Source organism: Clinocottus analis, unplaced genomic scaffold, assembly GCF_023055335.1.
Source record: "Clinocottus analis isolate CAN_PGR_092001 unplaced genomic scaffold, fCliAna1.0.p SCAF_20, whole genome shotgun sequence".
In the NCBI taxonomy this organism is placed as follows: domain Eukaryota; kingdom Metazoa; phylum Chordata; class Actinopteri; order Perciformes; family Cottidae; genus Clinocottus; species Clinocottus analis.
The window spans coordinates 9,063,163-9,074,686 of record NW_027175932.1 but is presented as its reverse complement, the minus strand read 5'-3'; the positions used below and the strand labels follow the sequence as shown (position 1 = coordinate 9,074,686).

Below are 11,524 nucleotides of genomic sequence, written 5' to 3'. Positions count from 1 at the left end.
CACACACACACACACACACACATGTATACACACTCTATCTAGAGTAGTATAACTTCACTTAGGCTTTATATCCCACAGTATAGCCACAAAATATGTTTTTTTTTTCTGCTGGTGGTTTTTTTCTGTTGCCTTTAATAAAGATCAGAAGTTTAATTTAGCCTTTGCTTCATACTACGTCCAAAACTGTTATGTCCATAATCAGATAAACACGTCACCTAAAATAATCCACGTCACCTAAAATAACCAGTGTCCACGTTTCTGCTCCCTACATCACGTGCGAACACACGCGAGGCATGCTTCTGTTCCCGGATTGGTCGGAGTTGCCGGGAAAACTCCTCGTGACATGTCAGCCGGTATAAAAGCTCGGAGCCGCCCTCTATGTACGCAACCCTGGTTTATGAGGGAAAATGTATCGTCTCGGCCAACAGTTTATCTCCCAGATCGCCTTCAATTCCTTTTTATCCGCGGTACCACGGGACTATTTTCATTTTACGAGACAATTTAATAAAAGCTGGTCGTGTATTGGCTGATTTTTGATCAAACTGTACGTTTATCTGCACGAAAATGCCGAGGAACAAGAAGAAGAATAGCAAGGGTAAGTAAGCGAGCGGCCGCGGTGCATTGCCTCTGCGCATGTGCTCTTGGTAGCTGTAGTTCATTCCGTGTTTTCAGCCCATTGACTGGAGTTGAACGTGTTGAAAGTGAGGACTACAAACGCCAGAGGCTGGCCTACGTCGAAATACAAAGCTAACTCGTCGTGGTCACACAAAGCATCGCTTTTAGAAAAACGTTCCGTCATACGACAACATTATTCACATTCAATGACACACAAGATAATACACTAAGGTATACAATGCCACTTCAAAGCTCTTTATTCTCGTCGTTCGCTACAAGCTAACGTCTGTTAGAGCTTGCTAGCTAATGTCCACTTCCCTCGAGAAAGAAACTGCTTTGGTCGAGCTACATGTAACTTAATGTAAATAACCCACATACTTGACAACTTTTGTTGTGATTATTGCCTAGACAGACTAATTAATAACCTTTTGTGGGTCTCCAAATTACAAACTACTTAGCTAGCGTTATATATGTTAGCTAAACATTCGCTCGAACTCTGAAGATTGACCTCAATTAATCTTTTACCGAATATGTGACGTTAAGCTGACCTGAATGCCAGGTACCTGTTTCATGAATACCATGTAATTGTTTGCCTGTTGTTATTGTTTAGCGACAACAAGGCGGACATTTTGGACTCAAGAGAGCGGGGCGGTAAAGAGGCGGCGCCCGGTTCTCAGAAATCAGCTGTCGTGTGGGGAGAGTCCACGTAAACTCACAGAAATAGCCTTCTTTTAGGTGGATAAAATTCCACTTTTTAAAAATGAATGGACAGTGCTTCCTATTGCGTCCGTCAATAAATTACTTTTCTTTATGGTTGGGATTACTTTAATACATGTTTTTATAGTGCGACGTGTCACCAGCATGCCTTCCTGAGGGCAATTCAGGTCAGGCCGGAGCAGACTGGCGCCTGTTGAGTCTGAGTTTCAGTGCACAACCATTGTGAAAGCACTTTATTACACCATACTATGCATTATTATTCATGGTTTCTAACAACTACATACAATCAACGCGTTTTCACTGACTTCACAACTCTCCCACACTCATCTTGCTTCAGACCTTTTAAAAAAATATTCACACACAATACTTGCAACAGTGCCTGTTGTCTGCGAGTTTTCTGTCCTATTAGCCTCACCTTATCACTTGTACTAATATGGTGTGGACTTTGGAAAATAGAACAGCTTCCCTCTTGCCCTCCATGACAAGTGGTTGTTTGCTATTCTGTGTTTTGGACGGTTTCTGAAACCGTGTGCTTCTGTTCTGAACATTAGTTTTGGACCTGAAAGTATTTCCTGTAGCAGATTGTCGGAGCTTCTGTCGGGTCCCCAAAATTCAGCTACTTTGACCCATGACCCTCCAATGTTTACACAGTCAACATAAGTGTGGGTTGACCTTGGCAACATGGTGCAGTTTCATAAGCAATAATGAAAGTACAGCAGGCAAGATAAGGCATGCAAAGGACATGCATTCAGATTAGATAACCGCAGTATTTGCTACAGTACTTGTGGAAAGTTGTGGTTGCATAATGGCCTTAACTGGACCAGCTGCACGGTACGAACATATTTGATTTGTCTAAATAATATCTTTTGTTCTTATGACGGTCTCGTTTTGCTTACAGGTGGGCAACATGGAAATGTGCATCCTTTCAGTGATGAGGATGCCTCCATTGAGACCCTCAGTCATTGCAGCAGCTTCAGTGACACCGCCAGTGTCGCAGATGAAGGTATGTTTGCGTGTGCACCTATATGTGTATCGTATGTTATTGGGCAACTTATTGAGGAAAAACTGCCCGTTTTTTAACACAAGAAAAGTTATAGCACGTATTGTGAAGTATATCAGGCAAGTGTCTACATCCTGTGGCATTTCCAGGTGGAGAGACCAGTGAGGACTCAGCCCACGAGGATTTCCAGTTCAAGCTGAAGGGGTTGATAGACAGCACGGTTGATAAGAGGTAATAAAATGTGCTGCCTACACATGCTATCTATTATTGGTACACAGACGGCAACATGTCTGTTCTGAGTTTGTTAGGCCTATTTTGTTACTTGATGTCATATAGCCTTTACTGTTGTATTATTATACTTTAACTAGTCTACTAGAAACAAAGCAGATGCATTATAAGTTTATATTGCTTGACTCGTAGGGTCCTTATCCAAGCTCATATTTTTTTTTCTGACATTCCACTGCTGCATCACTTATGGCAATAATGAATGGTTTGATCTGTTTCCTCAGTGCTAAGACCAGACAAGGAGCACTGGATGGGCTTAGGAATGCAATGGCCACACGGATCCTGTACGAGTTCATCTCTGAGAGAAGGATGACTATCACAGACAGCATTGAACGCTGCCTGAAGAAAGGTACCAGAACATATAATTTAGGTGTTTCGACAGTCTGTTCTTGTTTTTGTCAGATGGGTGTTTTTGTTGCTTTTTCGAATATAAGTGGCTCTCGAATACTGGGTTTAAATCAGGACATGAAAGTGATTTTATTATAAAGGGATCTGTTCCAAATTTACGGGATGATATGGTAAAATCGACGCGATACGTTCACGCCCACCCTCCCTCTTTGCAGGCAAAGGCGAAGAGCAGCGAGCGGCAGCTTCTTTAGCTTGCCTGCTGTGTATCCAGCTGGGCTCGGGCATCGAGAGCGAGGAGGTGTTCAAGACCCTAAAACCAATCTTCAAAAACATCCTGGCAGATGGATCAGCCAACATACAAGCCAGACAGGCTGTGAGTACCTCATGTGGTTGTCTGGATTTTTCTAAAACGTGTATACGCTGTGGAAAGTTAACTGACCAAAGTTCTCTGTTTACCTTCCAGGTTGCGACAAGTCTGGGTCTCTGTACTTTAGTTGCAGAGGATGACATTTTAGTAAGTTCTCGATCTCTTCTTGGTATCTTTTCTGTGGTTTGATGCGTCTGTTTAAGGGAAAGCTGCTGTTTATGTCTTCTCTACAATCGTCTGTCAGTCCTGTTCTCTCAGCTGTAACATTCTGCCTTAACATTGGTGATATCAGCACTGGAATCTGAACCCAAAAATGTACCTCAATAAAGTGAACACCTCCAGTATTTAATAACCATGTTTCACATGAGCTCTGCTGCTTTGTTTCTCTAGGACGTGCATGCTACAATGGAGTACTTTGAGAACCTGTTTACCCGGTCCTATGCGAGGATGGATGGTACGTGTCCTTTGATTAGTCCGCAGACGAGCCAGCTCCACACCAACGCCTTGCTGTCCTGGGCACTGCTGCTCACCATCTGCACCTCCAGCCAGCTCAAAGACATCCTGTGCAAGTAAGACCTGCTCTTGTCAACCCTTTAACCAAGTCGCACAGTTGCGTTTGTGAGCTTAACCTTAACCACACATTATTTTGTTTTATTGAAACCTAGACCCAAATGAGCACTAGACCCAAATGAGCACTGAAAAATGTAAGAAATGATGCGTGTATTTTTTTTATATTTTGTAATGCATGTGTTTTGTAATGCAGACACTTGCCTAAACTGCCAAGATTGCTGGAAAGTGAGGATGTCAACATGAGAATTGCTGCAGGGGAGACGATTGCCCTGCTCTTTGAGTTGGCGAGAGACATGGACTCAGTAAGTTAATTGTCATTTCTGTAGTACGGTCAAGTGATGGGACTGAATTAATGTTGTTGGCTGCAAAAGGACTGTAGTTTGATCTTTGTTGTTGCCCTACATTTTCTCTTTGCACACAGTACGTCTCTTTATCCTTTTTTTATTGGACATGAATGCAGCATTGCTTTCTTTTGCCCTTCAGGACTTTGAGTTTGATGAATGGGAGCAACTTTGTGACAAACTGAACGCGTTGGCCACGGACTGTCACAAGCACAGAGCCAAGACCGACAAAAGGAAGCAGCGGTCGGTGTTCAGAGACGTTCTCAAAGCTGTTGAGGTGGGTGCTTGATGTCAGTTTACCTGTCAGAGGTTGATTTGGTTTTCTAAGTTTCTTCCTCCTCTTAGCCTGGATGCCTAAGAGTGAACAAGTCAGCTATTCTGTGGTTTTAGTTGAGATTCAGAAAGAGGACCTCTGAAGACTACGGCTGCCAATTTAGGAATCTGTTTCTGGCATTTTCTCACCTCCAATCTACATTCTTCCAGGAGGGTGACATTCAGTGTGAGACCATCCGCTTTGGGGCGGAGCGTATGACCATTGACAGCTGGGTCAGAAAGAGGACATATGATGCCTTCAGAGAGTTTGTTGGCTCTGGAATGAACTACCACTTACAGGTATGTTGTGTTTTTATTCCCCTCATTTAAAAAAAAAAAGAATGAACGAGTATGGCGTTAATGTAGGAGTCAATGACGGACTCAACATTTAAATGCAGATGACTTGACCTTTTTTAATTGCACTGCAGAATCATGAGTTTGGGTGGGGTTGGCTGCAATGTAACAGGAGCTCTTTTCTCCTGCCTTGACACAGCACTAAAAGACAATGAAGATCTGTGGGCCTGCCTGATGCAGGAAGACACCACTTACAACTTGATTTAGGATAATGTTGCGGCTTGCAGAAGAAAAAAAAAGTAATTACAAGTAGCTGGTTTGTAAAGTAGTCTGCACTTTGGCTGGAAGCCAGTGCTTGTGGAAAAGTGCAACATTTCACAAGTGAAGATGAGCACACAAATGACAAAAAAAAACAGTATCTAAAATTTCCAAACTAGTGTCTTGCAGATTTTGTATTATGCTGTATTAGTAGTATTAGTAGTATTATTAGCACAGACTACAAAAACTTTATTCACTTTAATCACTTCAGCCAGTGCAATATTAATATATTGTATTTTGACAGTGTATATAATATTGTTATTGCAGATTCTTACTGTTTTTAATTTTATATTTTTTATTTTACTATGTTGCTTGTGTGCACTTTGCCAATTTGCTGCTGTAATCCTGCAAATTTCCCCACTGTGGGATTAATAAAGGAATATTCTATCTATTTTTACTTCACTTCTCAAGGCAAATGAATTCATCAGAGACGTGTTTGAACTGGGACCACCTATGCTGGTTGATTCAGCCACAATGAAGGCCATGAAAATCCCTCGCTTTGAAAGGGTACGTACGTGCACGGGTCATTTCAACTTTCAAAAATAATCCCTTTTGTGTCAAAAGGAAGTTCTTGCATAGTGTTTTGAAACCTTGTGAAACGATTGCCACATCAAACATGCTGTGTATAATTATTAAAGCTTGTGGTTTTTATTTAATTAAATTGTTTGACTTCCCCCATCTCTGTTCCAGCATCTTCACAACTCTGCTGCATTCAAGGCTCGGACCAAGGCCAGAAGCAAGTTTAGGGACAAGAGAGTTGATGTGGGAGAATTTTAACTTTTTTTTTCTTTTCTTTTTCACTCTAATACCATATTTATCAGGCTTTCCTGCTTTTTAGATGAATTGTCACAACCTTGTGTCCATGTGATCATCCCTCAAAATCTATCTTTTGAATATTATCAAGCACTCGCCCTCTGGAGACATGAGCGGTGGCTTCATAGCCTCCTTTCCAACCTGCAGGAGGTGAGCGTTTGATATTCAAACAATAGATTTTGTATTAACTTTAATGTATCCACACATCAACCGTGGTGTTGTACATATAGTGTATATTTGTTTGCTGCTAATGTTAATATTCATAATGTGGCCCTTTTTTTTGTTTTGTTTTTGGGAACTTAAGTTAAATGCCCCATGTAGGTCTCCTTACTTCATAGCGATGTTAAGACGCATGCTGTGACTGATCTAACCCCTTATTGAATTCTTTATTACGTTTCTCTGCCATGATAACTCATAGCAGGTTATTTCTGTAGAACCCCTGTGCATATTGGGATGTCTTTTAAGTTTTGGGTATACACTCAAAAAGGGTTGGTGAAATAAACAAAAAAGCTGTAAGAAATGGATCCCTAATTTCTGTTTTTACTTACACAAGATTTACTGTACTTACTGATGGTGATGCTGACGGAACAAGATTAGTTGTTCAAAAACCATTAAGGGGATCGCTCAAAGCATCATTGCCCGTTAAGACTAAATAAGGCAGTAAGTAGGCTTTGGAGGAAGCGACTTGAAAATCCTGGCAGATATTTTTATATATATGTACACACATTTATATATGGAGGTCATTTTGAGCAAAGGGGCAGTACAAATCGTTGTATTCATTGCTGCTTCCACATATCAAAGTGAAGGAACTTGCAGCCAAGGGCACGGTGGCATTCTAGTGACCCTGACTGAGCAGCACACTCAATCTCCCAACATGAATATGAGGATGTGATGGAAACTCTGGGCTTATTGATATCCGTCCACAGGAAATGATGGAGATTCAACATGCATTATGCACGCTTCAGCTCTCAGGGGTCCTACTTGAAAGCTTTTTAAATACGGCCATAAAAATAGTCCACAGGTCGTATGATAAAGGTTAATGTGTCAGCGCTACAAATTGTCCGAGCAATAATTTTTGTCCCGTTATATACACACACAGGCCTGCAATCGATGCCGCCATTTAGCCGCACCGGAACTTTCTTTTGTGGCCGGCCTTTTTAGCTTTCTGCAGAGGACGGTTGTATCTTGAATCAATAACTCTAATGCATTGGTATGAAGATGAGCATGTATTAACATATTGGAGCTTCAGGCTCCTTTTTATAATTTGAATCTTCATTGTGTCACAAGTAAAAACTAATTTAAATGATGTTGAACCTTTTAACTGTGATGTCATACACCAGACTCAGTAAGCCGTCTCACCTTCTAGCCCTCGCTCTTCATCAAGCCCTCGCTCTTCATCAAACTCTATCTGTCTGGGACCGACTGACTGCCTTCCCTCAGCCAAATGATGCCCCGTCATTTCCCATTGCCTCTCACAGCACACTATCTCCTAAAGTAAATGAAAGGTTGTGGCTGGCTTATCTGCAGCTTCCTGACATCAGCGTCTGACATGACGCTTGCGGTTTGAGGCGGTGACCTGAGAGGCGAACCGAGGGGTCAACGCAAACTCCGGTCATTTTTCTTGCACCATTCAAACCTACGTACTTTGAGTGAGATCATTTCCATTTTGAATGGCTCAAACCTCAGGGAGGTAATTGCACGTGTTGCACACATTTCTGAGAACATTAAGCTGAACAAATTTCAGCACTGGCAGTTACTGATTACGTTAAGTCATTCGTCTCATGAATTTGTGGTTTTAAATGATTTAGGGTGAGAAAAAAAAAGTGCTTTGCTTCTCGTCCTTGACCTTGTAGGCCTGTTGGTGGTGGATTAACATACAATTATACAAATGTACTAACAAACTAGCATATAGTTTTTAGTGGTGGTTAACGTGGGTATTTAGGCCGTCTTGTCAGGTTTCAATAGAATCAGACAATATGAAAAAAGAAGTACTCATAGATTACTATGTCTCTTCTATGACATTGACTCAAGATGGTAAAAAGCAGTTTTTATTCCACAAACAATTCTTCCCTGTCGATAAGTGCTGCCTACATTACCCACAATACTGTGGGTAATGATAGATGGGTGGATGCTAAAAGGATCTGTAGCTGAGGGGAACTGATGGTTCTCTCTGGGTTCATCACGACTATCCTCCCTTCTCACATACACGTAATCATTTAATCCATTCGTAATCTAAAAATATTGATTGCAGCAGCTTTAAATTTGAATTTAATACTTGCTATTAAAAACCTTCTACGTTTCAGTGTTGATTTTCTGCTTTGAAAAACCACATTCGCCCAGCTACCATGGCTTTCTCTGTAGATAACTATTATCATTTGATTAGATCCTCTCTCACTTTTAGGGGAAGAAAGGAATGCACAGAATGCTAATGGTCCATTGTTATTAGTCATATTTCATCCCGGTCTGTTTGCAAAGAAAAAAACCACACATCTCTCTGTAATTAAGAGGGATACATGAGGAGCGAGAGATGTGTTGAGGTATCATCAGTGGAATCAATAATTAGTTTCAGTTCTGTGTCGTGATGCGCTCGTTGCATTTTAAAAGTCCGAACACTCAATTGTTTCGTCGACTTGTCGCTTTAGCGATTCCCATTTGTGAGGAAGACGAGGAAAAGCAGTGGAAAGTGCGGCGTGCTTCAGGAGCCTTGGACCAACAACACCTCGTGTCAGTGCGGCGGGTGGGAGTCCAACCCGTGGGTGTGTGTGGAGGAGCAAAGCAGTCGGTTCAGTTTGGGAGAAGCAATAGCACTCAATCTCTTCTCCTGTTTTGGTCGGGTGCCGCAGATTGAAATGAGCATAATTTGGTTTCGGCCGGCTGACCTTTGTCAGGGGGATTGATTTCTTTATTTAACCTTTCATGTTGATTGTGGTGACGTGTGCACTGTGTTCGATCAGCTGCGAAACGCAGTCACCGTGAGTTTGGTTTAGTTTTTTCACTCCCACGTTGGCCGCAAAGACGGCCTGGAAAAGAAGGAAACACTGAGTGTGTGTGGCAGTCACACACACACACACACACACACACACACACACACACACACACACGCAGGTTAGGTTAACATATGTATTCCACTTGTGCTGACATCTCAGCAGCTGTTCCTGCGGCAACTGCTATAGATCAACCTACTTCCACTTACACATATGTGACGTTGCCACCACGTACTCCCCTCCACCGCCCCGGCGCCCGGCGCGTACAGTAGCAATCACGATGAAAGATGGATCCAGAGATTAGCGGCGCTTTGTCACCGAATGTCCCAACACGCCAAAGGGAGGCCTGTTGTTGTGACCGAAAAAAAAAAAGGCCTTCTGCCTCTGATGACTTCAATTATGCTGCATACATATATCAAGAGAATGATCCAGCTCGCTCTCCTGTCACCTCCTGGAGCACCGATGTGCCACACAACCGCCGTGGATATCCCTCAAGTGCTTCAATTTGAGACGGTGAAAACATGTTGTTTTTTTTCTTTCTGTATTTGTGCGACCGAGTTTTACTGCACAGGAGATGACGTAACTCTTGAAGCAGCTCTTGCCCTCTCTCGGGAGAACATCGCCTTGTATCAGATCTGCTGTGGACTGATTATGTAGCTGTGAAGAGGGAGAGGTAGCACACACACACACACACACACACACACACACACACACACACACACACACACACACACACACACACACACACACACTCAGAAGCCACCAGCAGCAGCAGAAACACGATGACCCCGGAGACAACCACTCTATGTGTTTGTATTGACTGCCTCGATGTGTTCTAACCCCACCTCTGTGTTGATGGATTGAGCTGCAGACAGAGGAGGATGGATGGTTTTCCATTATTCAAGATATTACACACATCGCAGAGTCACCGCGAGAATAAATTACTTGTTTGTTCACTGCTTATTCACACATTCTTACCAAAGAGGAGAGGGGAGTAAATAGAAAGTGAGAAATGTTAATGTGTCTACTTATGAAGTGAGACGCAGGGAAAATTGGCAGACTCCCAGGAGTAAGATATTAGCTGTTTTTCCAAGTGCAGCATATTGAGCCATAAATCACTGGTCATACACCAAGTCCCTGTTTCTCACTGCGAGTGTCTCTGGTGCGAACTGTGTTGAATGCATAGCGACTCATGTTCTATGTAGGGTCACCGTCCTGAGGGCCGAGGCCGGACTTCTTCCTCTTGGAAGTCTGGTGATGTTCCATATCGTTGCACTTCCAATGCAAGGAAAGTAGGAGAAGGAGGTTTTGGATTTTAAAAAAAAAGTTTTTATAACCGACAACCTGGTAGATTTTCTTTCTCCATGTCTCACCACACCTGTTCGGTGGGGGTTCACGGGATGCGGGACCACGACATCATCAGTGACGACTCAATCACACCACACAGGCCTCGAATGGAAGCTGCCAACGGCCGCAACACAAGCATGGTGCTCAGTGGCAAGAAAAAGCACAATAACCTTTCGGGTTGCCTCTTTTGGAACATGTGACCTAAGTGGCACCAAACTTGTCCTGTTTCTGTTAAGCCTGACACACGATCACCACACACAGGTTAAGTATCGTATGTCAGAAGCTCTAACCTCTGTAACACTCCGTATTGTCGGGAAATGGTGTCTGCAAAGACATCTATACAAGCACATATTTACTCTCAGTGCCATCTGTGTTTCCCACTTCCTCTATGTAAAGGATAACGTCGCGGCAGAAGGATACTTCAATGCACGGAGGCACGTAATCTTCGATATTACTTTACCACTTGACAAACGTCTCAGAGAGGAATACAAACTGTGTTTACTCTGTTGTGAGTGATTTCCTCAACCTCTTATGGGTCTCTCTCATGTGCAATTCCCAGTCTCCTTGAAAGCCAAACACACACTCAGCAGAAGTTGGAGGGATAATGAACGCTGCGTTTTTTTTGACTTTGGGAATTGTTGACACAAGACATGAGTAGAAAAGGCGTACTCGGCTTGGAAACATCATTTTGTCGCATGATGAGAGTTTTGACTGTGCCAACAAGAGGTTGGTGATACTCATCCTGCTGCTGCAGTGAAGTTGATTTTCACTGAAGTCATACTGTTTATTTATGTTACAGCTTTTTGACAGACATAAAAAACACACACACACACACACACACACACACACACACACACACACACACACACGCTGTGAATCATCTCAACGGCAAAGCCCTGGTGTAATTAGGCTCACATTGTGGTAGGCATAACTGAACATGATGTCACAGTAATAATGATGTCAAGGTGAGTGTAATTTTAAACTTCACCAGGTGGTGGCAGTTGTTCACCATTAACCTGGCTGCCATATCAACGCTTGAGTTGACAGTGATCACCTCTGTACTTGCAACCGAGCATAACTGATGATACTGAGGATGGATTTTAAGAAGAAAACATGAACGATTTGGGTTGAATTGAATAGAAATACTACTACTACTACATCTATTCTCCAATGAGTACATTTTGTCCTCCACTTGCTAATGTAGGAGTCCGCC

The 11,524-nt window shown here is 42.6% G+C and overlaps 1 protein-coding gene across 1 annotated transcript; it reads left to right on the top strand.

The window, feature by feature from the left end:
• The first annotated feature begins 395 nt into the window (after positions 1–395).
• On the top strand, positions 396–6,504 carry ifrd1 (interferon-related developmental regulator 1). The gene is made up of 12 exons (XM_068587118.1): positions 396–595; positions 2,231–2,335; positions 2,482–2,563; positions 2,842–2,966; positions 3,181–3,338; positions 3,429–3,479; positions 3,723–3,901; positions 4,096–4,204; positions 4,386–4,520; positions 4,727–4,855; positions 5,579–5,674; positions 5,858–6,504. The coding sequence occupies exons 1-12, from the start codon at positions 565–567 to the stop codon at positions 5,942–5,944; spliced, it is 1,287 nt and encodes a 428-aa protein (XP_068443219.1). The 5' UTR covers positions 396–564; the 3' UTR covers positions 5,945–6,504.
• The last annotated feature ends 5,020 nt before the right edge of the window (positions 6,505–11,524 follow it).